The 27183-nt window shown below is 38.0% G+C and overlaps 2 protein-coding genes across 4 annotated transcripts; both read right to left on the reverse strand.

Annotated features, from left to right (window-relative positions):
- Positions 1-277: 277 nt before the first annotated feature.
- On the reverse strand, positions 278-22912 carry LOC6725342. The gene is given in 9 exon segments (XM_044923750.1): positions 278-4252; positions 5865-5930; positions 9431-9651; positions 10006-10187; positions 10258-10365; positions 10462-10797; positions 12439-12484; positions 16449-16960; positions 22768-22912. Coding segments are annotated over 8 exon segments (2166 nt in total). The 5' UTR covers positions 16526-16960; positions 22768-22912; the 3' UTR covers positions 278-3122.
- Positions 22913-23178: 266 nt separating this feature from the next.
- LOC6725343 (monocyte to macrophage differentiation factor) lies at positions 23179-27025 on the reverse strand. 3 transcript variants are annotated; one of them, XM_016172889.3, is made up of 5 exons: positions 26763-27025; positions 25019-25277; positions 24765-24955; positions 24471-24690; positions 23179-24401 (listed from the first exon to the last, which is right to left on the reverse strand). In XM_016172889.3, the coding sequence occupies exons 2-5, from the start codon at positions 25265-25267 to the stop codon at positions 24120-24122; spliced, it is 942 nt and encodes a 313-aa protein (XP_016038397.1). In that variant the 5' UTR covers positions 25268-25277; positions 26763-27025; the 3' UTR covers positions 23179-24119. The 3 variants fall into 3 exon arrangements, with proteins under 3 accessions (XP_016038397.1, XP_016038396.1, XP_039153481.1); XM_016172888.3 differs by lacking the exon at positions 26763-27025 and adding an exon at positions 25996-26111; XM_039297547.2 differs by lacking the exon at positions 26763-27025 and adding an exon at positions 25362-25507.
- Between the last annotated feature and the right edge of the window lie 158 nt (positions 27026-27183).

Here is a 27183-nt window from a genome sequence, read left to right on the forward strand (position 1 = left end):
TTCTTCTTCTTTACCTAATCTGTATTTTATTCTGTTTTTTGTTTTCTGTCGTCTAAGTTGGTGTTCGGTTTTTAAAAAATCTTTCATAGGGCAGTTCACGTTTCAAATACAATCATCGCCATCCGATCTAGTGCTAATCTCACTATGCAAAAAAAAAAACTGACTTCACCTCAACGGGCGGTCGTATCTCCTCCTCCTGGTAGTTGCCATTTGTTTAAATCTATGTATGTCTCATTTTTGTATTCTTTGAATTGTATATATTTTGTCGGTGATTTTTTTTTGTTAAATTTTATTTTTTATTTTTTAGATGAAAGATGAGCGCTACGAGGGGCACTACATTTGGGTAATTTGGGAATAGAGCAGATAGATAGATGGTCGAAATTGAAACCACGAAATAATACCAAAAAGTTTCATAGGATAAAGCGCCTATATCTGCCTAACATCGATCACTCCTTCAACAGAAGCAGAAAAAGAATAAATCTATCTGAATCTGAACCTATATCTGGGGTCTCCATAATCTCCGCTTGGTTGAGGTTCTTTTCAAGTCGTTTGTTAGTTAGTTTTTTTTTTTTTGGTTTTCTTGTATAATATGTTTATATAAAAAACGCTTTGTCTTATGCTAGAAAAAAAATTGTATGCATATTTCTGGTATTTTGGTTTTTCTTTATAAAAAAGATTATTACCTTCTAGACACATTTACTTCGATATAAAAAAATGTATAATATATATTCCGTTACTTAACACGTTTCATGCTTTAAGTTTTTATTGAACAACATTTTAAATGTATTTGCGATTAGGTTTTCTGTGAGGTTACCTTGTTCTACAATGTTAGTTATTAAAATTACCAAAAAAAATTCTATTCAGTTGCTGCGCCTACATTTCGGTCTCGGTATTACAACAAAATTAGCTTGGCTTCTTATGAGTAAAGAAAAAAAATGTTCTAAAGAATTACGAGAAAAAAACTGTCTCATTAAAAAAAAATCAAGTTCGTTTATGATTTGCCTTTCGTCACATGCTCAAAAAATAGTCACAAAAAATATTCTCTCATTTCGCTTTCCAAGAAAAAAATGAATTAATATTTACTTTTGGTTTGCCTTGGCTTAATCTAGTTACACGAGACAATCGACAGCATGCTAAGGTGCCATATGCATTGTATGAGTTCTCCTTCCGATTAATCCGATATTCGTTATGTATATATCCGCTTACTCACTAAGGCTACTTTGGTTGAGACTATTTGCATTCGATTTAAGTGAGTTCGACGCCGCCTTCCCGACTGGAGGGCTTTAGAATGAATGTCGCTTGCATAGTGATTCAATATTCGCTTTCGCTTTTGTATATAATTGTTTGCATTCACTAGTGCGCACTGTCGGATCTAATTTGTTAATGTTTTTGAATCGTTATATTTAGTATTCAGCACAACCAAGCTGTATGTGTTTACTGTGTGTCTGCATCTTAACTTTTCCTTCTGCATGTTTCGCTTAAGTCTAATTGTTGTTTGTTACTCTTAATTCGTTGACATATGTGTCACACAAACTGGGGAAAAACGAAATCTTTTTGAACAGTTTTTTTTAGTCTTAATCATAGGTTTAAATAAAAAGAAAACTCAGGGGTAGTGTGGTTTGTGTCGAATATGTTTATTAAGTTTCCTTAAATATTGGTTTTTCTTATTTTCTTGTACGATTTGTTTTAAGCCAGAGACATGGTAATAAAATAATAAAATAAATTTGAAATTCTGATTTTTTTCTGTTTTTTTAACAAATTAAAATTTTTTTCACAATTTTTTTGCTTGATTATAAGAAATTCATAAAAGTATTGATAGAGTTTTGCAAAAAGGATCATCGCATATATTGTAGTAACAAAATTAAGGTTCTTTCATTTACTTATTTACCTACACCGAAAAAATATTTCTTGCCTGCTGGAGGAGTGACTGGCCAATTTAGAATTTCGAAAAGTGTGTAAAGCAAATTAAAAGTTAAAACGATATCCATGCGTTTTTTGGGCAATCAAACCAAGTCACTCCTGTGATTTTACGTGTTTTTCTTTCGTTAGTTTCGATTGTGTCTCTATTTTTTCTTTTATTTTTCCCATTCGGTTTCCTCTGATTTTCGTTTTGACGGGCTATTTATCACGTTTCTTTGTTAGTCGCTTTTTGAATGTTACTTTTGTTTTCTTGCTGTTACATGCTCAAGTTGTTTCGTTTAATAAACTAATAAAAAAAAATGGATTTCAAGAAAAGTGTTTATAATTATTCAAAAAAAAAAAACATATTCATTATAGCTATGAAAAAAATTGGATTTGTATTGTAATTTTGTCTGATTCTCTTTCTCCTTCGCCTACTCAAGCATATTTCTAGCTAAGTTGTATGTTTTCGTTTTATATGTTATGAATAAACAGCCTGAAAACTTGAGCATGTCCAGTCATTTTAGCCGTTTCGTTACGTATAATATAGACAAAAAAATTGGATTTATAAATTATGAAAAAAAATAATATATATTCATATATCTGGATTAACTTCAGCTATAAACATACACGATGGCCGTGTACATTGTTGCGGCATAGTTCGCGCCAAAAAAATCAGTTTCAGACAGAAAAAAAAACAATCGGAGCTTATGTCATCACGCCTATAAGTATGTTATATAGTATAGATATATGTGTGTGTTTATATAATATATTTTGTCGTTTTCGTTATGATTATACGTTATAAATATGTGACAAAAAAATGTATTTCTCATAGGTTTTTTCTCTAAGTTTAAGCAAAAAAAGATCTTCGTCGATTTTTCATTCTATGTATATATATATATATATGTATATATATAATTATTTATGATTTGTATACATATACGTGTCTTGCCTTAGAGCTAGTTACAACAAAATTCCTCCCAAAAAAAAAGCACAAAAAACCAACTACAACATATGGGTTAAAGTGAGGAACATACAAAAAAAATAGTAAATTAATTCTTGTGGTTTGAGAACATAAAAGTTTCGGTTGTTGTATATGGTTTCGATGAATGCTGATACTACGATGATCAATATAAGGTATTCATAGTTTTCTATATATAAATTTTTTATATATAATTTTTAATTTGAAGATTGCCTTCATCATACGCTTCTCAACTCTCTGGTTATGTACGCCATAAAAATCCGACATTTGCGGAGTTTGTGGATGATGCCGTTGCCGTTGTTGAAGTGGAAGTTGATGCAGCCGCTGATGTTGTCGAAGCTGCTGTGGTGTTGTTGAAGCTGTTGTTAAGCTGCAGCTGTTGCAACTTGAGTGTCTGCTGATGCAGTTCTTGTTCAGTCGTTGACATATTAAAACTGAAGTCGTGCTGCGGCGAAGTGTGGTGATTATTAGTGTTTGTGGTGTGTTTGCTACAGCCGTCGGGATCGCTGTTTCCAACGATGTCACCGCTGCAGTTCTTGTTGTAATTGCTGCTGCTAGCCGCATTGTTGGAGAAGTTGCTGCTGCTAGCTGCATTACTGGTGAAATTTCCGTTGCTGTTGGTGTAATTACTGCTGCCAGAAAGATGGTTGGTGAAGTTGCTGCTGCCAGCCAAATTACTGGCAAAGTGGCCACTGTTTGTGGGGTTGCTGGTTGTTGGGTTGTTGGTGAAGTTCCCACTGCTTGTGGGATTGTTGGTAAAGTTGCTACTGCTAATGGCACCGTTACTGGTGAAAGCACTACCGTTGCTGTAATTGCCAGTAAAACTATTGGAGTGATTGGAATTATTATTGAAGCTATTGTTGTTGCTTATGGCAAGCAACTGATTGCCCAGACTGCTACTGCTGCCATTGTGGTGTGATTGGCGTGATTGTTGTTGAAACGGCGGCGAAGATGGCATAGTCAATGGCTGCTGTTGCTGTGATTGTTGATCCTGCGGTTGTTGCAATTGCAATTGTTCCTGAAGATAGTGAAGAGCAGCAACTCCATTCTGACGTATTGTATTGAAGTTAATGTTATTGGTGTTCGTCGTGTTAATGTTATTGTTGCTTCCATTTGGACTTATATTGTGAGCAGCAACATTGCCCAGGCGTTGTTGTTGTGTTTGTTGTTGATGGTATTGCTGGTGGTAAAGTAGCATGTTGTTCTCGTTGCCATTACCATTGCCAATACTATTATTGGAGCTACCGGTGAAGCCCAACGCCTGCTGCTGATGTTGTAGTAGTTGCTGCTGCTGTTGCGGTGTCAATTATAAGTAAGGATAATGGTACTTCCTACGGTACAATCCGTCAAGCAAATCGGCAAAGTTTTCGCCTAGATTGATAAAAGGTGCGAAGGTAAAGAAAAGGTTAAAAAAAAAACAAAATTTATTAGTATAATGTTTCAATAGTATTTTAAGGTATCATGCGTCTCTAAGAACAATTAGAAAAAAAAAACTTAATATAACTTAATATATAACTATCCCTTCGATTTGGTAGAGCCCTGATTTAACTAGCCTAGGTGAGAGAGATTAATTAGGTTTAGTATTTTTTTAGAGAGTTTTGTTTGCCTTCTTGATTTAGATGGTGTTGGGTTAGTGTTTATTGTTGTTTGTTTTCTTGTATTTTTGTTACTTTTGGTTTACTTTAGGGATTTGTAGTTTTAATTTAAGCTGAAGTTTTGTAATTGCGTTATATTTATTTGTTTTTTGATTACAAAGGATTTCCCACTCGATAAGACACACGATTTAAGGGTTTTCGTAATTTTCATTAAACGTGCCATGTTTTCTGTTTCCATTTCAGTTTTGTGGAACTATTGGGATGGGACGGGGACTTGGATTGGTGTTATCAAAATAAATTGATGACTGTTATGGTGATGGTCTATTTATGTGTGTTTATGTTGTGACTGATCTGTGGGCGTAAGTCAAACACTCACATACAAATATTCAAGTGCGTTCAAAGAACATTAGCAAGCAAAACATGTCTTATATAGTTGTTAAAAATATCTAGTTGGAGATTTAAACAGGTTTTTGGTTTAGTTTAATTTTTTTTTAGCGAGAAACATTTACGAACTGGATAACTTTGATGAAGTAACAGGAGTTCGCAGAGCAGACAAAGCAGACCGTTAGGGGATTTTGGATTAAACGATAATCTAATGAAAAACACTAAACAAAATTTCCAAAACGAGGGGCTCTAAGAGATCTCGGTTTTAGTTTTTATAAGGGGTGAATATTAAGCACAAGCAAACACAGGTTTTGTTAGCAGTTTAACTCTTGGGAAGGCCAGCATTAGAATTTTAAATTCAATTTTAGTTTTTTTTTGTTTTCATTCAATTTGAGTTCGAATCGGGGGTGATCTAGAAGTACAATTTTTTTTTGGCAGTTTTTCAATTGGAACTTTTCCAAATAGCGCTCTAAGTCCCGAGAAGATGCTCGAAAAGAAAAAAGCGTTAGAGCAAATGCCAAGGAGCCAAAAGTTTAGCCTTGTAACTAAATCCATTTTTTAGAGAGAGAGATGGTTTAGTAGCTGGATGATGACATGAGAGAAAGTAATAACGAAAAACATGGCACGCTTTAAAAAGAAAATTCGGCTTATTTTTCAAGTATTTTTCCATTATAAATATATATATATTTTATATAGATTGATGAGAAATTTAAAAACTGAAATTGAACATTTCTTTTCCATCTTCTCAATTATGTGGGAGCGCATGAGTGTGCGTGTGTTGTGTGTGTGGCAGTGTAGGTGTGCTCTCTTCTTGATAGACTCTACTTATATAAATTATGGACTCTGTTATTTGATCTCTCGGCTAGATCTGTCTTAAGGGCTCTCAACAAATAAAAAGTTCTATAATTATTTGCTTTTCTGCGGCAGAAAAACAAGAAACTATGCTAGTTTACGACTAGGAGTAGTTAATTAGAAATATAATTATATAAAAAAGGAATAATTACTATCGAGACCAAAGATAGCATCGCATATAGCATCGAATAATGAGCGTAATTTTTCCATAGCTCCGTCTATAATGAAAAATAGGAACAAAACGAAAAAAAAATTGTACAACTTGGATTAGTTGCGGCGCATATTGAGTTTTTTGTAGGGTTGCTTGGTTTTGGATGAAATGGGGGAATAAAGATTGTTTTTTTTTTTTGTTTATGGAGATTATTTAATTATCAAGATCTTGTCTTTTCTTTGTTTTTTAACATTTTTTTTGTCAACAACAATCAATAAAAATGAGATGAGTCGATCGTTTTTCCTTCGGCTGAGTAAGGAAAAGCGATCAGTTCTTGGTTAGTGCTGTGAGTAGATAAAAGTACAATAGAGTATCTACGGCTTGGAAACAACAAATGCGAAATACAATAAGAAACACAAACTACGGGTTGAACTTGAAATCGGGACACCAATAACTAAAGTCAAGCTAAAAAAAATTAAACCAAACTAAAAATGAGTAATTTAAATCCAAACTGTCTTCGGCGAACAATTCCGAAGTTCAAAGATACTCTTGCCATTGATCAGGGGAATCGTTAACACCTTTTCACTATGACCATTGTATTGCAAAGATATCGTATTATACTTTTCAAGCTTAACACAAAATGTTGCGTTCTGTCTGATAATAATAAATACAATAATTTACGCATATGATAGGTTAATAATCTTTTACAAATATTTCCCATTTTTGTTTTGAATAAAATGTGTTTTTCCCCAACATAGCATTTTTATATAAAGGTCAAGATAATATCCAATAATTTTTTTTAGCTATTTCCTAAATCACTCAAAGTAAAACAATGCAAATGATATTTTGATAAAATGGAAAACAACAACAACAAAAAGCCATCAAAAATGTAAGTAAATGTAAGGTTAAAAAAAAAATGTATGGAGGGTTAGCAATATCTACAAATAAGTTCGAATAATTTTGCACATTTGTTGCTCGGTTTTAGTATAAATGATTGTAAATTTAATTATAGAAATATATAAAATTGATTCCTTAAATATCCACACTGAATCACTGACACGGAAAAAAATATACAAAATAAATTTGATTATTCGTTTTTTTTTTGATTTTTTTTTTGTTTGAGAGCACTAGGCAGAGATGAGTAACAAAAAAAATAACAGCTTAGCACACAATTTTCACTTGAAGAAAATGTTATTATGAAATACACTGGCAAAAAAAGTTTAAAAAAATATTTGTTTCCTTTTTGCACTGGAATCGATAAAGGGGTGTATGGGTTCAAAGAGAGAGACATCAATATGGTTATAGTTTCGTGTCTATTTTATCGTTGATATTTCAATCCATTCATAAAAAAAATCACATTAAAAAAATAGAAAAAAAAGATGGTGGTATATGAGAGGGGTTCTGAGAGGTTCGTTTTTAGAGGGGTGGTTGTGTGACTTTTGGCAGCACCCCGTTATCGTTTCGGTTGAGTGCGCGCATACTTACCATGCGCCTTTCACTTCTTTCTAATCACTTTCACAGTGTCTCTGTCTGTCACACAGTCGTCCGCCTCTCTCTGTCTCTTGTGCCTGGGTACTGTAACTGTAACGGGAAATCTGCACTCGCGCTCTCGTTCGCACCCTCTTGCACGCACGCGTGGTAGATGGGGAATGGTGATATCCTGCCAACTCCTAGTTGCCGTCCCACAGCACACGCACAATCGTTCACACACACACACACTCACACAAGGCAGATAAGCAAGATCAAAAATAAAAAAGAAAAACAAAAAAATAGTGAAAGGAGTATGGGAGAAAAACTTCCCGTTGTAAAGTATATGACATCCAGATGCATCTGGCATTTTCCAACACTGCATTTTTTCAAATTAGCTTGAACTTGAAAAAAAATAAAAAAAATTTGCGATTTTGGTTTTTGGTTTTATGTTTGTTTTGCTTTTCGCCATTTATTATATTCAGTTTCTCTGGTCACACGTTCGGGATTTTGTTTTATATACTTGATTTTTGTTTTGAAATGCTTTTAACGCACTACAAACTAAATAATTATTAAAATTTAACGCTATTTTATAGAATAGGTTTCATATAGTGAAATATATATGTATATTATAAGTATATCTAAATAGGGGATTTTTTTTTAATTATTTGTGTTTTTCGTTTTTGTCGATATATGGGAAAAACTTTATGATAGAAGATATCAGTTGAAAAACAGAAATATTTAAGTTTTCTTGTTTTTTTCATGTTGTTTATCTTGCAGTAGATTGTAGTTGTTGTCGCTGGTAGAGATGGGCAAATTAAAACCAAAAAAAAAGGTGTGATTCGATTTCAATATTATTGATGCGATCTGAAGATGCTGAAGAGGTAAGTGGATCTAAAAGGGTTACAGGTTAATGCTCGGCAACGCTTTCGTAATTTTTACTCCTTTAGATTTGTATTTTATATCGTGAGTTGTTTTACTTTTATAATTCAGTTCTGATTGCTTGATTGCAATGTTTGTTTAATCTTCTGTTGTCTCGCACCAGTCTTTTGTGTAAACGGGAAAAAAATTAACAAAAAAATACTAGGATCAAAAAAAATTGCACTCTTTAGCTTCGTTCAAGAAGGATATATCATCTTTTTTAGTGGGTTATGCTTTTCTTGCTTTTTTAGTTAGGTATCGATTCAGTCCTTGGTTGGTTTATCTCTTTGTTGTTAATGTATATTACTCATTATGTGCATTTCGGTGTATTTTTTTTTATAAAAAAATTGCAGCTTTACGTTTTGTTATTGTGCTGTATCCGGGAAAAAAAAATTTTCCGCTTTGGAAAACACACACATAAAAAAAATGTTTAAAAAAAATGGTTTTCGACTAACACTCTTACGCGAACCTTGAAGTGCTAGTTTACCGATTCGCCTGGTTTTGTGTGTGTGTGTGTAGTTGTGTGTTCTGTTGTCAAAGTTGTGAAAGAAAAGCTTAAGATTTAAGCCTAAACAAAAAACGTGATATTTTCCTTTCTCTTTTTAGTTGCAGGTTAGTATCTAAAAATTACTTTTTTTTTACGTTTTCCAAATGATTATTTTTAATTTTTTTTTTTTAGTTTTGTTATATTTTTCAATTACACTAAAAACTTTTAATACAATTCAATTCTTGTTTTTTTCTATAATCAAAATATACGACATATATATTAGTATAATATATATGCACTGCGAAATTGCAACAATAAATTGAATTATTTACGAATTACCGAAATAAGAGCAAATAATAGAACTAAGTATGCATTCATATTGTTGTTGGTTGTTAGTGTTATGTTTGTTGTTGGTTGGATTGTTTTTCGTAGCCTGCTGTTTTGTTGTTGTTGTTTGTGAAATACCAAGAGAAACAAAATGAATCAAGGGGTTCAGATGTAAACACTCTCAAGATTAATTGGTATATATGTATTCACTATATACCCAGCAGATCGCTCTTGATTATATTTTGTGTGTAGCTTGTGTGTTTCATCTTGTATTCGTTTCTGGATATTTGTATTTCAGATAAACTTTTTAGCATCGAAATAGGGATGCGAGTTTTGGAAGCGTTGCTGTGATTTAATTGATCTACCTCTGTGCATCATGTTGAATGCGGCGGCCATATGTGCTGGCGGCTGTGGTGGCGGCGGTGGGACATTAGCTGGAACCACGCCCATCTGCGACATAAAGTGGGCCGCCTTCGCCTTGCCGTGCTCCTCAGCCAACCGGACGGACAGCGGCTGCGATCCGCCCTCGGGTATTACGTTGTTCAGCGCCGAAATGGCCTCCTGGGCCTCCTCACGCTTGTTGTACCTGCATAGTTTGATTTATCGATCGAAATAACACACCATAGTAGATGATGGCAAATGAGCGATGGTTTATAAAAATGAGAGAAAAGAAAGAAAACATAATGAGCCGGGTGTCGAAATAATAAGGGGAAAACATAATACAATTGGCCAAAGGAATACATTCAGAGGTTCTGCGAGTCGACAAATTCTATACTTCCAACGTTTAACTCGATACAGAAGCACTTATGTTACTCCAAATGAAGTTTTAGTAACAAAACAGAATGTTCGACTCAGAGAACCTCGATTGTGGGCATGAACAGACCACCTTAGTCTTCTGATTGCACATCTTAACCATAGTAAACTAATATAGCGCACTCACCGAACAAAGGCCACACCACGAGGACGACCTGTGAGCTTGTCACGCAAGATGTTCTTCTGCACAATGGAACCGTACTTGCCGAAGATCGTGTCCAGCTGATCGTCGGTTATGGTACGCGGCAGATTGGTCACATACAGATTGGTGTCCTTGATCGATTCTCCGCCGGGACGAGCGTAGGAAACCTGTACGAAAATAATGAAATGGATTAGTTATCTAAATCTTTGGCTGACTGGAATGCTTTCAAGATCTCACCTTAAGCCGCTTGTTGCGCACTGTGATGCCATTCAGCACTTTAATCGCACGCTGCGAGTCCATTTCCGATGTGAAGTCCACGAAAGCATAACCAAAACTGTAGCCAGTCTGTCGGGTGATAAAAATTGAGATTTAGTTTGGTTTGTATTTTCTTGAGAAGATGAGCTATCAGCTATCTGGCATATTTGGAGAAAAGACGCTTACCTTATAGTCTCGCATGATTCTGCACGTGTTGATGGGTCCAATGGCTCTGAATAGGGCGTACAGCTCGCGATCGGTCATGTCCTGGGGCAAGTAGTTGACAATCAAGTTGGTGTTGCTTGCCCGAGGATCGTTCATGAGATCATCACTACCACCGCTGCCCAGCGACAATCCGCAGAGGTTATTCAGCGAGTTGTTGCTGGCCATCGGCGGCAGGTGGCACATGTTGCCGCCCCCTAGATTGTTGGCACTCCCACCATTTCCGCCGCTGCCGCCGCAGCCGGGGAAATCGTTGTAACCACGACGCGACGAGGAACTTGGAAATGAAAATTCTGTATCCTGTGGCGAGAACGCATAACGTGACTGTAATCAGATTAACCATACAAAGATATTCTAGTGTTGTGAGAAGGCCTCATTTCGCTTGTCTTGGGGTTAATTATTAGTAGATTGATTGGATTGGATGGTTTGGTTCGGTTCGGTACGGTTTGACTGGCTGCTGCTGCTTGGTTGTTATAATTCTCGAGTTCTGGAGATCGATATAGACACATACATATATCGATCGTTGCTTTTTGCCGGCAGCAACAACAACACACAACTTGCTTAGTGGATGAGGTGGTTGGCGAAGGTTCGGAGTGGCTTAAAACGTAGAAATCTACGACAAAAACGCTAACGGTAACAATATTCCAAATGCAAATCTCGCGAAAAATCGTTAGTTCTTTGAATTTCACATTGGTTAGATTTAAGGGCGTGCTTGAAACTCGAGTGCAGCGATTTTGAATTGTATTTGATTTTTGATTTAAGCATTAAATCGAAACATTCTCTTGCTTCACTGTACTTCCGTGTGTGTATTTGTATGTGTGAGCTAAACGGCATTCACAGGGTTGCAAAAACCAAAGAAAAAAAATACGGAATTTCAAGAAATGCATAATTTCTCATTTTTCTTGAGTTTTTCTTTAGTGTGTTGTGTTAAGTCTCTTTAAGTATTTCTTTGAAGGTGTGTTTTCTGAGGGTCTGTGTCATTAACGTGGGAGAAATACAGTGCGAGGCAAAAATATATGAGCCAGAAACCGATCAATATAGTTTTTTTTTAATAAGTGTTATTTTTTTTAATCTGCTTGGGATGATCATGAAGTGATCTATGCATAACATTTTATGGATTATTTTGTTATATTAAATGCCCACTTTTTGGTGTCATCTAATGCAATGGCGTCAAGTGTGTCCAATATTTTTGCTAGTCTGTTTTCTGTGTGGTAAAGAGTGCGCAAAACGCTAAACGGAAGCCAAAGCTGAGGCGGAAACGGAAATGGAAACGGATATGAAAACGGACAATGTGACAGGGCGATACCTAAAGGTATTTCATTTAAAAACTGTCTCTGCTTTTCATGGCTCATGCAGGTGAGTTGAGTATTTTTGCTTGGCGTTTGTATTTCTGTGTGTTCTTTGTTTAGATTATTTTATTTAAGGGTTATGTATATTTATAAGTTGTTTGTGTTGTCGTTGCTATTTGAGTTTTCTTTGGTTTATGTTTATTATGTATCTGTTTGTTTAGGTTTTGTTGTTTAAATTGCAAACTTTAAGTTGTTAATTTGATTTTTATCATTATCAATAAACCAAAATGAAATTGTTCAGCATCCATAAAATAATTCAGTTATGTTTTTAGTATTTATTTGTTATTCAAAAGCGTGTGTCCCCAGAGCGTTCATGAGACAAACTCAATAACATACAACTATTAATAGTAAAAGGCATAAAATTTATATTATTATTATTGTTATGATTATCAAAAACGAAACCGAACAAAACAAAATACAAAAGTCAGTCAATATCAAATGCATTGCCTTGAATTTGGTTTCAAATGAATAGCTTTTTCCTCATTGTTCTTTAATTGATTGCTTTCATGCAATTGAAAATGGAAATTTATCGCTAACAATAATTATAAATTTCAGGCGTAAGAATGAGTATATAAATGTGATGAATACTAACCATTCCGGATGGCAGAGAATGGGACATCCCAAATCCACGCCCACCACTGTACGATGAATCGATTCCATTTCGTTGGGGGAAAAGAAAATATCAATTAGATCTCATAGAAATGATTGTGTTGTCGGTTATTGGTTAAGGTAAAATACAATTTAAAATTATCAAAATTAAATGTATAAAGCGCAATTTACTTATATTATTTAGCCATTTTGAAAATATTTTAAAAATGATTAAGAAATGATTTGGCGCTGGATGATTTAACAATACTTTTCTTACTACTAACTTAATCTTATGACTAATGAGTTTTGAAAACTTGCTGCAGAGTACAGTAAACTGTCTCGTGTGCAAATTAGCTAAAGACCTAGGTTTAATTTGAATGAGAAAACCATTAGTGGTTCTTAAAACAAATTGAGAAATATTGATGTGACGATTTTGCAGTTTCTTGGAGAATATAACTTAGACTGACCCTTCAAACGATCCCCCAGTTATATTCAACCGTAAAATTCTGCAAAACCCCCTTTGCCTTAAGGTGAAAACAATTGTTTTCACTTTAAATATTGGCACTTAAGAAAAGCATGATGTATTTTTTTTTTGTACTTTCGAATCACCGAAAAAAAAGAAAAAAAATAATCATGGGACTATACTAGTAACCCATATCGGACACTTTGTGGTTGGAGCACATTTTCACTTTAAAAAAAATCAAAAAAATAATCACTTTTGGCACTTTTTCATCACATTAACAAAAAGGAATGGGGGTTTTTTTTTATAGTTTCGGACATCGTCGTTTCTTCCCACGTCGAATTTTGGCTGCATATCATATGTGGTTCATACAATTATGTCTAAGTTAGGGCTTATATTGATTTTTATAGTATTGTACAACAAGCTGTTTCCCCAATATTTTTTCATTATATTATTATATATTTGGTTTTTGCCTTTGGCTTTAGTAGTCTTAGAGTCTTGTTACTTACAGGGCTTTGGAGGTGTCCTCGATTCAAAAACATTGCGTTTCGTTGGCGAGGAGACCATGGGGGGCGGAGCTGGCGCCATTGCCCCCCCGTGCAAATAAAAACTACATACTATCTTAAGAGTCAGTGAGTGTCTTTCGCTTTTCGGTGATAATGGTGGCTCTGCTTCTTTCTGGGCTGTGAAAAAAAATGTCTACACACGATTAAATTCAGCTGCGGCACAACGTCGATGATGGGCGTTACATAATTTTTGCTGAAAGGGAGTTTTGGTTCTTGTTTATGAGTTGGGTGTTTTTCGGGGGTATGTGTGTGTTTGTGTGGGCTTGGAGTTTTCAATTTCACAATATGTACGAAAAGAAAAGTGAGATTAGGAAACCTCAAATACTCGCTGGCAAGGTCACACCAAATTCGTGAGCTTGATTTCATATTGCACAGTAAAAAAATATGCAAAAAAAAAAGGTAGGGCACAAAGTTCTCAATTACACGTTGAAAAAGTCACGCTGTTTTCTTTGGAAATTTTGCTTTTATTTTCATATTGCACAGTAAAAAAAATGCAAAAAAAAGAGTGCCACTTTAAAATCTCAGATATGCGTTGGCAAGGTCACTCTGCGCTGGTGTTGATTGTTGATATTGTTGATTGATGCGATGCTGCTGCTGCTCTGCTTGCGGTTTGATGTTTTAGTATTTGTAGTTTTGCTCGGCATTTTATGACCTTGAGCAAATGTTGCATTTGTATTTGCCTTTTGGCTTTTATTCATTTTTGCTGATACTCTCGCAAGAGGAAGAGAGATGGTCAGCCCAGGAATATAGAGAATGAGAGAACTTTGGGGGCAAAGGCAATTTGTCGGCTATATGCATTGGAATATGTTGGGTACTTAGGGGTTGGGATGGGGCAAGAGTGAGATGGCGACGCAATAACCACAACAACAACCGGTGCTTAAGGCTAGTTATAAACTGTAAAATCTCCCAACACGTGCGTGGAAAAAGGACAACCATACGTACATAACTTAAGGCTACTGCATGTCAAGGTCCTGACACAATTTTCGCACAGCACGTGATGCACTAAATTTGGAGAGGGTGCCCTCTGTGGCTGCTCTGTTTACATTTCATCGACTGCTGAATAATGTGCCATAAATTATACGACCCCAAAAAAAGAGGAAAGAAGAAGCTGCTCATAAAAATGTCACGAATGACGCTGCTTCTGCTTTTTCTCTATTTGTTTTATGCCCTAGGAGTATCATTATAGAAATCAGACCACTTCTTGACCCCGCTTTTCATTTTTTTTTTTTTTTTGGCAGCAAAAAACAGTCAATTTGTCATTTCTTATGCAAAACTTAAGGCTTACGTTCTAATGACGATGTGGCGATGGAAGATATATGGATAGCGAGGCGAGAAAAGAAAAACTGACCGAAAATAACGAAATAAAAGGCATTTAAGGCAAAAAAAAATTTTTTTTGGTACAGTTACGCCAAGCAGTAAGTGTTTAAGAACAGAGACAAAAATAATATAAAAGAGAGAGGTAGAGTTTTAAGAACATTTACCGGTACATTGTGAGACTGTTTAGGTTGCACAATCCGCACGATGAGAACGTTTTTAGGCCGTTTCTATAATCCTCTTGCCACAAACGAATTGCCCAGATACGGATACATGTATCTGCCTTGTTCTACGCGTGTATATGTAAGAGATATATCAAGTTTCGATTCCCAGCGGAATCAAAACGCATCTGATGGCCCAAACATGGCGCACGTTCGGTCTTTGTAAATGCAGTTCGATCTTATAAATGGTTCATGTATATATATATTTATATATAAATATGGAAGATTGCGTTACATTACGTTGTTTCACGTTGATCGGTTAACATTTTTGCATATTGCTTATCTTTTATCACATACAACTGTAAATATAGGACAAAAATAAGGCATGTCGCGATTACGAAAACACGCAGACGACGATCAGCTGATTCAAAGTGAAAGTGTGTGCGAGTGTGGGATAAATGCGAGCGCACGAATGTATGCTATGAAAAATGGCACAACGCAAACGTAACAACTAGATCGAACGATTTATATGGTAAATACAACTAATGAGGGGATTCCTATGTAATGCAAAAAAAGAACACCTTTTTATAGGGGATTGCTTGAAACGAAATTAACATTTTCTAAGAAAAACAAACAATGAATTTGCAATTGGGAGCGGAGCTTTTCAGGGGCGGGCTGTTCCCCTTAAAACGATTGACTGTTTTTTGCTGCTTTTGGTTCGCTATCAATGTGTTTGTGTATTCGTTTGTGTTAATTGCCCTTTGTATTTAATCGATTATTGGTTTTCTGTTATCATTGATTGCACCATCTAGCACATGTAACATTTAATTATACTTATATAAATCCTCCTTGTTGTTGCTGCGGTTATTGTTATCCATTCCTGTGGCTGTTCTCGTTGTTTTTCTTTCTTTCTCTGATAATATCAGAGCGCAAAAATAAAAAGAAGAATCAAGTGAACTAAAACTAAAACAATGTGTAGGTGTGTGAATGAAGAATGAATAGGGGGGAAGAACACCACTCAATATGATTTCCTTCTTTTTTGTTTGCCGGCGACATCGACAGCAAATCGATAACAATCTCAAGATTTTATCAACTGTCAATCGACATCCTTCCCTGCACAAATACCAATGCACATGCCGACAAGTTTTGCTAGTAAAAGAGATTTCGAACAAGCAAATAACTTGAACTTTCATAACCAATAAGTCTAAATCTAAACGAAATAATAACGTTGACTGCAAACTATTTTCCAGCAACAAGGAATTTTCTTCTTCGTACAAACTATTCAAAAAAAGGTTGGGTTGGTCTTTTGTTCGTTCGCCAAAGAGGTATGGGTAGCAAAAAAAAATTAGGTAAACACTGTATCATCTTAACGTTTTGTGTGTTATATGTGTGGGAAAGAATGGGTGGAAAGGAAGAGGGGATTGGGGATTGTAATTCGAATGGGTATCAAGATCAAACATAAGTGATGTGGATGTGGCTGACGAAACGTGAGAACTCAAGTTTAAAAATTTACCTCGACTTGTTGTTGTAGCCATATGGGGGATAACCACCATTATTATTGTTACTACCCGGATTATTGTTGCCGTACATATCCTGAGAGTTGGGAGTGTGTTTTTCGAATCAACAAAAATTACACCCTCAATCGAAGGTGAGTTTCGATTTTAGAGGAAAAGGATGATGAGGTGAGTTGCAGTTGAGTTGAGGTTAAGAACGATGATCGAGATTAGATCGATCTCTTCTTCGACTTTCAATTGTTTTGGCGCTCAGCGCTCTCAGCTGGCCTGCTGCTGTCGTTGTTGTTGTTTTCCTGTTGCTTCTCTTCTGCCTCTGATCAACTTTCTTGTGTTGTACTAAAATTGCTGTTGCTCTGTTTCTCTTTTTACATGTGTGCACGCTCACTGTGCTTTCCTCTCTTAAGTCCTATGGGGTTTTCTCTTAGTGTGTGCTTATTATAGCTGTTCTTGTAGGCGCGCTGTTGTAGTTGTTGTAGAAGTTGAAGAGTTAATAGAGTTGTTGTTGTTGGTACTAGGAGTTGATTGATCGATTTAGTTTAGAATCAATTGAATTTCCCTTAGCTTGGTGAGGGGAGGGGGTGGAATGGTGGTTCTACATTTATACGATGGCAAAAAAAATATGACAAAGACGTGAATTGTGTGCTGCGCGATTTAATGAACGAACTACAATGAAAAACCAATACCTAAATAGAAAGACGCTCCGTTAACTGTATCACGCATTGAGCTGAGTTTATGTGTGTGTGTGAGTGCTTAAAACTAGAGTTGTAAGGCATTAAAAGAGAAAAGGTTGTAGATATTGTTTTTAAGCAGATCCCGAAGGAATAAACACTAACACAGGTTATGGCTTAAAAATACACTTAATAAGTACTTAAATTCGTAACACTTTGGATACAGTCGCTTATCCAGGATTGCCATACCATAAGTTAAAGCAAACGATTTCTTAAAACAAGTCACTAGTAAATAAGCTGCGCATTTATACAATATTTTGACTAGCAAACAAGCGATTGGATAGAACAGAACATACCTCGCCATCTTAAAGTTATAGTAGGACGACAAGGTCGAACAGGGAGTCACAGTATCGAAATTGAAATCCATAATGGGATAATCACAAAGTTAAGTTTTTCAACAAATTGAATGTAAGACACACAAGAAATCACAAGATCTCAGGACACAAGTTGGACTTGTCACGAGTGGAACTCGACTGAAGATGTCCTGCGGGCCATCGATCTATTTAAGGATCGACGGAGGGGTTCCGGGCGAGTGGGCGGTGGCTGGGTGGTGCCAGGTAGAAGATCGAAGGAGGCAAGGTGCGCGTGCCAGTCGCGTGGGCTACCTAAGATCCCGCGAATTGATCCCGCTAGGAAGTGTGCCAGGCGTACTTTCTTGGGTGGCCGGCTGCATCTCGCGGATCCCCGATTCCCGGATCGCGGATCTTCGCAGGCAGGCAGATGTTCCGCATTCTCGGAAGCTGGATGCCGGCAAGGTGATAGTTCTATTTTTTGGGCCGGGTGGGTGGAAAACGCCGAAAGGTGGAACGTGGCAAGCTGCAAGTTAATTACTTGGAAGCAAGCTGCATTTTGTATTGCTACCCGACTTAAATTCTGTGAACATCTTTTGATCTGTAGGTAATAAGATTCTTAGAACGTATCAAACTACGATTCCAATAACTCCATGAAGGCATATAAAATGAAATTGGTGACTAAGATTCAAACTGAACTTGGGCAATTAAAACGTTATCCGTTTCAGAAGCAATGCCAGCACAATACTATTTCCATATCTATATCTATTACCGTTAAATGCCTCTTGATTTCTATTACACTAATATAACACCAATTAAAATTGTGTGTTTTGTACTCTAATTAAAAGTCTAATCAACCAAGAGCAATTGATATTATCAAATATAAATCCTGCGAAGAGTCATATCGCTATTAACTCTAAATCCCCATTAACATAATCCCCGCCATAAATAACCCATTATAGATCCTATTTTCCTGCAGGCCAATTGCAGCTGCCTTTTTGCTAGGATTTCGGACAGGGGCAGGTGAAAATGCAGATTTACCTCCCCGCTTATAAAAACGCCGGGTGGAAAAAATCGAACTGCCCGAAATACAAAATACCAAGAACGGAGATTGCAGGAAAATTCGTAGACAATTTTTCAACAGAAACTTTAAGACAGTCAAGGTGTTTGGTTCACTCAAATCGCACGTTTGGTTCACTCAAATCGCACGTTTGGTTCACTCTAATCGAACGCCAAGAAACGTAGTTCAATTCTCAAAGCACAAAGTGATAATTTAGTATTTGTTTTAGTGTAATTTTGGTTTTTAATTTTTTTAGTGTGTATTTAATATCATTATCGGTAATTACAAATGAATTTGACCAATGTACGAGCTTATTATTCATCTAGGCAGAATGTCTATGAATTAACTTCCAATATTATCAAGTGCCATTTCCAGTGAGTCCTAAGCCCTAGCTATTATTTTTCCACAAGCAGGAAGCAAATCCATTGGATACTCTATACATAAGTAATCGTCCTACACTTTGGGATCCCCCAGCCAAAAAGAAGAGCAAGAGCTGGCTTTCTATTTCAGGGAAGCGAATGAGGAACCAAAACTTTTGGCAAACAGAGAACAAGGAAAATGGAAAATACGAAGCTGCGAAAAGAGATGCGAGCAGCGAAGAAGAAGGGAGAAGAGGGGAGAAGAGGAGCCAGAGAAAACGAGGGCAGCCAAACGAAGGCGCAAAAGGGGGCGGCGGCCAAGTGGGTGGGGCGGCCTAAATCGCATTGGGTCGCTCAGAAACACAAAAACCAGAATAAAAGCCGGCTGGAATGGGGTGGTACGGTCACCAAATTCGAGGGCTGCTCTTTTCCCATGTACAATATACAGCAAATGCCGAAAAAAAGAAAGAAAGGAAAACAGAAGCCCAGGGAAGGAAAATGAAAATATGTACAGAAATATATAAAACAGAGTGTGTACCTCGCTTTCCAGCGTGAAAACGGAAAATGCGGAAATAGAGAAACGAAAAGCGTCACAAGCTGTGAATACGGGAAAAGCAAAAAGGTGGGGGAAAATACAAAAGGGTAACCAGAAGGTCGGTCTCTCCAAAAATGGGAGAGCCCAGAAATGAAAGAAAATCCAAACAGAAGTAATAGAGTACCGAAGACCCATAGACTTTCCATATGCAGATGGGTGAAAGCTAAATCACTATGAAATCAAAAACCAAAATAAAAGAAAGTCCATCACGCACAAAACTTTTGGGGAAAATGGATATCACAATGCGTGGTAATAATATATCCAAAGTATCATATTAAAACATTGAAAATAATCAGTTACAAATTATTTTAAAATATTACAAGATTTTGAAATATGTGACTTTTTTAACTGTTTAATATTTCAAAACAGCAAAAAATAATGCAATGATACACAACAGCGGTAAATAATTACAAAACAATAATAAGCAAAACAATGCAGTCTTTCATTGATTTCATTGACACCATTTAGCAGACATTTTTCGCCAGTGTACGAAGGAAAGAGATGGAGAAAGCCCCAGCGAAGCAATAACAAAATGCCAGAAAAACTTTACAGTTTGATAACAGTAGTCGGCTAATTTGGAGCACAGTTGTGTAAATAGAGCAGCACTATTATACAGTGCTTGAGTGAATGTGTGTGCTAAACAGTTGATAAAAGCGCATTTAAGTACATGAGCTAATATATACATACATACATATATCCAAAGACTCATGTACACATCTCTGCATCTAACAATCGCTCAGCTGGGAAAATGAGTCATGCACCCATCCATGTGTATGAATGGATCTCGGTCTGAAACAAAATCACAACGGCATTGCCAGCCACAATCAACGATCCATCGAACATTCCAGCTGATCGCCCGCTTGGATTGTTATTATACTTTTGTTATTGCTATTTCAAGTGTATCCAAATGCGTATGTATGTATGCTTTTCGAAACATTGTGCGAGCTTAATAAGTACAGTGGACACTTGACATTGCGGAACCGAAACAAACATATTTTCAAAGACGTATTCAATTTCATTCAACTCAACATAATCTGACATGAAAACATTGAAATATGCACATACATAGCTACAAAATATACTCTTAAATAACGATGCTAAGTAGTTGCATTATCTAGAGACCACTGTGGTGAAGTTTTTATTAACTGAAGACCAAATAAGGTTTAAAACGAGGTGCAACGCTCATGGGAATTGTGTAACGTGCAATTTGCGCAAGGGAATGACCTCAATGGAATGCAGAAAGGTGAATTAAGAGCGTTGGTGGAGGTGGGGGTAGTACTAGCTACCGCCATTTCCAATATCCCAATACGCTTCAACCGAACGGAACGATCGTTGCGAAGCGACGTCATTGCCAACAGCAACAAGGGGATTGACCCACGGAGAGGCGGAGATGAAGAGAAGTGAAGATAAATGCAGCTGCCCTCTCCTCACCACTCCACTCCTCACCCAGCGGCCAGCTGCAACTTGGAAAACAGAAAATACGGCAGCTGAGCGTGCGATAGAGACAACAACAGAGAGCAAAGCGAACATCTTCCCTTGCGCTCTCTACCTGCCTGGAAATATCCAGGATCCCTGATCTTCAATGGAAAAGGGAGAGCCATAAACTAAAAGGCGCGTGTCGCTAATGAGGATATTTAAAATAATGTGTCGCCAACTAAAGCTATATAAACACTCAACGACGAATTGACAATTATTTTAATTGGAGATGCTGTGGGCAACTTCAAAATATGCCATATCTTATCCAGGGGCACACGTGTAAGTGTAAGCCAAAACACGCTGCCTTCGACGATAACAGCTGGCAATGCCGTCGACGTAGGGCGAGCGCCACAGTCGACCACCAAAAATTAGGTATCTACATATTGAAAGCAATCACAAAAAACTACAGTTTATGCGCAGCAAGAAACACATGGTGGAATAGTTGGTGAAACAGGAAGTAATATGTATACAGGATATGCGTAAATTTAGGTAGTCGATTTGCAGCGGAACTAAAGGAAGTAGAAAAGGGACACGCAATAAACACTCAGGTAAAGCGAAACCTATTCCAGAATTTTCGGCCCTTAACAACTGGACGCGACTGTATGCATGTGTGTTGTTGTCTTTTTCGCCTACCTTTCGTTATATCTTCATACTGCCCTTGGGTTTCTCTTGTTGTTTCTTTGCCCCAAAAAGCTGTTTGTATACGAACAAAACAATATACCCAGCGGGCTTAGTTATTATTATTTAGTTAGAGACTAGAATGGAAAAAAAATTAAGCACTCACACACACGCTGTTGTTTTTATGTACAACTTACTGTTCATACAATGTATGATGTATATATGATTTTTGGGCGATGCTTGCTTGTTTCTATGTACTACACAACTGTAACGGAAACGAAAAAAAAAGAAAAAACAAAGTGTAAGCCAGGCGCATGAATCGCCTTGCAAGTGTGTGCGTGTATGTTTATGCGTTTGCGGGCATATACACACACGCACGCTCTCTCACGTAGGCGCAACACACATATATACATGCGAATGACGAAGCCGCAAACACAGAAAAAAAAATTAGTATATGAAGTAACAACGAGTGGCAGGAGAGAGAGAAGGAGTGGGAGAGCGAGCGAAAACGGCTTTGCTTTTGCTTTGCTGTTGTTGCTAGTGGTGGGAAATGCTGAATGGAATTTTACAACATGTTTTCGGCTCGTTAATCTCTTTTGCACTCTACGTTCAGCTCAATAACTTCACAAAAAAAAACCGTATACAGCAAAAAAAAAAATAAGAAACAAAAACAGCGAGTACTGCTCTTTACTCGCTCTGTTTAGATGTACATATGTATGTATTTGAGGCCAACAGCAAAAAAATATAACATGTATAACTTGAAAAAAGAAAAGAAAAACTCCAAAAATGCTTGGTTTCTTGGTAATTGTACTACTACAATTGCGATATGATCTATGCGCATTTTCACAATGTCTGCGTGTTTTCCACTATCGTTTCCTCTCGACTTTTCTCTTTTTGCGTGTTCTTTTAATTCCGCTTTGTTATATACACTTCACGTCACGCTAGAAACCCTGTGCATGTATGTATATATATATATATATGAATATATATGTACATACTGCAGTGTCTCTGTGTGTGTATTGTTTTTTCGCTGGGGATTTATTTCTTTTCACACACTTATTCTGCAGCTGCACGGATTGCACGGCACACAAAACAGCTTCTTTGTCATGTTTTTTAAAACGCTTTAACTTATTCACTTGGATCGTGTGGATGATTTACGTGGCGAGTGTCAGGAGGAGAAAAGAAAAATTACCAGAAAAAATTCACTGCGCGACTTTCCTTCTTCGGCAACAACAAAGCAGTGTGCACGTTTCGCGGTCGTCGGTCAATTTATGCTATTTGGTTGGCTTTACGGTGTGCTTACGCGTTATGGTTATTTTTCTGGGCACTCGGCTGGTCACACTGTCCCTTTTCTACAAAGCGTTAGCCGGGACACAGCCCATTTAGCGAATGCACAAACCCACCTAGACAAGTTTCACACCTTCGATTGATTCGTAACGGTCACATAAAATTCAAATATGGGAATTCAAATCAAGCTTGAAATTTTAACTTAAACAAAAGGAAAGAAAATAACAAATTAAAATAAAAACCAGTTTTATGTCTTTTGGGCACCGTTAGACTTCGTTAATTTAAATTATTAGAATTATATCCAAACAAAATAAAATTTCAATAAAATAATATATGTATTTGCAACCAAATAAAGAATATATGTATATATATATTTAAAGCTAAACAAGATTTATGAATAAGCTAAACAAGATACATGCATCACATTGTAAAACGAACAATTATTTTTGAGCACGCATCAAACATCTGAGCCCTTTGCTTTCATTTGGAAATATACAATTTATTAGCGGCATTAAAACTAATCGATCTGCACCATAAATACGAGTAGTACACGAAAGCTATATCCGCCGATCGCGAGCCAGGCCCCAAAATATCAAGATATCAAGCGTATTTGTAAATAGTCACCTTCTTCAGTATCTGCGAACACATCGATTTGTCCCTGAGCTCGGCGATGAAACTGGCCAAAGGGGCTGGACTCGCGGATCGGACGATTTCTTAATTCTATCTAGATGTGTATATGGGTATATCGTATATAGTATAACTGTATAATCTGTATAAACATGTATAATGCAATGCGGGATAGGCGGGCTTCTAGTGTTCAAAAGGTTCAGGTCGTTTGTACAAGTTCAATATTCGTGTCCTTCGCCTTTTGAGTACAGTTCAAAGTCTTTTCAGAAACACATGGCCAAAACGGGTCGTTATGGATACTAACTATATGAATATCGCTAATAATATCAAGTTAAATTGAGGGGGAGAAAGAGACATGAGCACTCGCACAATTTGAATCTTTGGCAAGACCGCAGATACTGATCACAAGAATCGTTTCGATTTAGTTAGTTCGTAATGCTACAACTAGGCTACAACTAGGCGTCCTCGCTCGATTAAAATTTGGCTAATTGTGGAGCAGAGACTCGGGTACATCGGGTATATCATAGGAATACGTTACACATGGCTGACAACATCGAATCCCTGTCGTTAAGTACTCTAAGTTCTAAATTCGCTGCGTGTTACCCCAACTGCTTTGTCGCATTCGTTTGCTCACGGTGCTGTGGCCACCTCGCTGGGATATAGATTCACCAGGATGGCGTAATAGTGGCATCCGGCGGCCAGCACCACAAACAGATGCCAAATGGCATGGGCCATGGGTATCGTGCCGTCCGCCTTGAAGAACACAATGCCCAGGATGTAGAAGCCGCCGCCGAACTTAAGCTGCATCATCCCGTGGAAGTGGTGGCCAGTGAACACCACAACTAGAGCGGGTCCCAGGCCCATTACCAGATAGAAGAACGTCTCCAGACACTTGTAGCGTTCGTGGAAGACCTGTTTTCGCCAAACAAAAGGAAATATGACCTTAAAGGGAAGCCACATGGGTGCTGTGAATGAACTCACCTGCTGGTAGGCAATTCCTATGCCCGCCATCAGCCAGATGACCCATTCCATGCAGAAGAGTATGGCCGAGTGGTCGGTGTTCTCCAGCGTGAGCCAGGGGAAGTACGAACCGGCAATGAACACATAGATCATCGCCCTGTCGCAGCGATGGAGCACGTTCTTTAGACCCTGGTACGTCTGCCAGCCGAGGCAGGGCCAGGCCTTGACATTCTTCGGTGGTCTAGCGGAGGTACAAAAGGTACAAATCACATGGGTAAATAAGCCTGTATGCGGAGGGCACTTCAGCGCACTCACTTGTGCTCGGCGCAGTAGCAGGAGCAGTGGAAGAAGGTGGACACCGTGAAGAGCATGCACAGGGCTCCGCCGTAGACCCAGGCAACCAGATACTGGCTGGCGCTGGAGGAGCGTTCAAACAGCTTGATGGCCGCAAACACGGCTGGCAGTATCCAAATGCCGTGAGTAATCACATTGGCCACCTGCTCGATCTGTTTTTTGGATAGAGCAAATGTGGTTTAGGGGACAGTGCATATCTACTGTATAGAACTCACCTCCGTTGGCTGGTAGGCACAACCGGGCTTCGCCTTGGCATTCTTCCACTTGACATTGCGCAGCTGCAGCTTGAGATTGGAATTCGACTTGATGATGGACTTCCAGAACTTGCTGAAGAGATTCTCGAGGAAGGCGTACTTGTGCTGCAGATCCTGCATCAGACTGAGGTCTCCATTGCCGTTTACATTCCCATTGCGATTCAGAGTACGAATTCCACTTCCGTGGCCGCTTCCTTCGCTGGTGCTCATCGTGGATAGACTGTGGATTAGATTGTGAATTGGTTGTCCGATTCGCAAAATTGATTGATTGCCACTCGAGCAGACACAGACGACGGCGACTAACCCGGCTAACCCAACCACCACCCACACTTCCCCCGATTTATGGCCAATTGATTATCACTCGTCTCTATCTTCGCCTTTTTGGGCCGCGCCTCGAGTGATAAGCCCTGGCCAGCGGCAATGGCTGGACAATGGAACTGGATGAGCGGGCGGCCACTTGAGGCATTCCTGCATTTAGGCTAATTTATGCTCATTGAGTTTCGCACAGACAACTGGCATACAATGGCCCAAGGTTGGGCGATTTTGACCCGATCCGCAATTGAAACCAGTTCTCTGATTGCCGGCCGCTTATCTCGCGTGTCGAGAACATGGCTCAAAGTCCGATTCGGATGAGATGTGTACAAACGAATATGACCATCCGCGGGCGCACTATGATGATTATGGAACTCTCGGAATCCGATTGCACTTGCAATCCAAATAAGATTTCCATTCTCATTACCCGAAGAAGTTGTAATATGATTTGTGGCGTAAGTGGAAAGGCTGCACTCTCTATCAGTTATTTGGTAAATAAATGCGAATTTTAAGCTCATCTCAAAGTCCAAATGAAATGAACATGAGCTGCTAGAAAATTCACGCGTCGATTTACATAAAAACCTCGAGTTTTCTTTTAAATAAGAGCATATATCTGCGATAGTTACCACCGGGGAAATCACGATTTTCGATTTAATGAACCATTGTGATTTTAAGATCTGCCTGTATTTGCTCGCAATTGAGAGGACTCGAAACTTTGCTGGCTTGTCTGCTCTGAGTTATGACAACTTTTCAATAAACCAACGATGGTGGAAAGGTGGGAAGTGCTCCCAAAAGTATGCCCCATTGGTCGCAGTGGGAGGTCACGGGGTGGAAAAGCATAACGAACAAACCAGCCCCCCTCCCTCCCCTTCGGAATTTATCACCATAACGACTATGCTAAGCGTTATAAAAATAGATGCCTCGGGCATTCCTTATATTGCCAATTACAAAACAGCGGGCGGGGAGCTGATGCACTGCGAGAAAATGTGCATGGCCTGCATTCTACATCATTTTCAATTTTAAAAATTAACAGTTCCTGATTCGAATTTATTTTCTAAACAAATTGTGCTTAAGAAACCGTTAAACTAATTCATTTCACATTCATGTATTTTGGCTAACTATATTTCAGCTTAGTTTTAAATCTATTTTTCTTGTTCAACCTATTTTTGTATCATTTTTTGTGCCTTGTTTTTCCTTGTTATTTTTCCCAGTGCACAGGAAGATTGTTTACATCTGCCATTCAGAATCAATCGCCGCACTAATCCAATTTGTAGCGCTGCCGTCACGCAATTCGCCCTTACAACCTGTCCGTCCACCTACACAAGTATTTTCCATCCCAATCACAGCTGCTGCCCCCCCGGAAAATCCAAATAAATTCAGGTGGAAAACTCACCGTTTCTTTGGTGCCGCGGATGTGGATGCGGATGCTGTGCGTGGGCGGAAGCGGTGGCGGATGCGGATGCCACGGTGAGGTACGGATCCGGGGCGGAAGTGGATTCGGAATCCCAGGCCCACGCAGGATTCTCAGGGACCGAGAGCTTGCTGCACTGCATCCGGGGAAGAGGGAAGATTCGATTTGGCGTCCGTTTTCTTATTTACTTTCCGCGGACTTGCTAGTGATGGCAGGGCGGCGATGTAACATCGATAGCTCGCCGTTGTAACGGCGAACCAAGTCATCGATGGGGCACTAGCGAAGTGCCATCTCTAGAAAGTAAGGAAATAACGTATTTATAAATATTTAAAGTTTGTATGAAGCTTATATTTCCCAATTTTAAAAATATTTTACTTTTATAAGGATCTTTGAGCAGAAGAAG

The sequence above is a fragment of the Drosophila simulans genome, chromosome X (genome assembly GCF_016746395.2).
Source record: "Drosophila simulans strain w501 chromosome X, Prin_Dsim_3.1, whole genome shotgun sequence".
NCBI lineage: Eukaryota > Metazoa > Arthropoda > Insecta > Diptera > Drosophilidae > Drosophila > Drosophila simulans.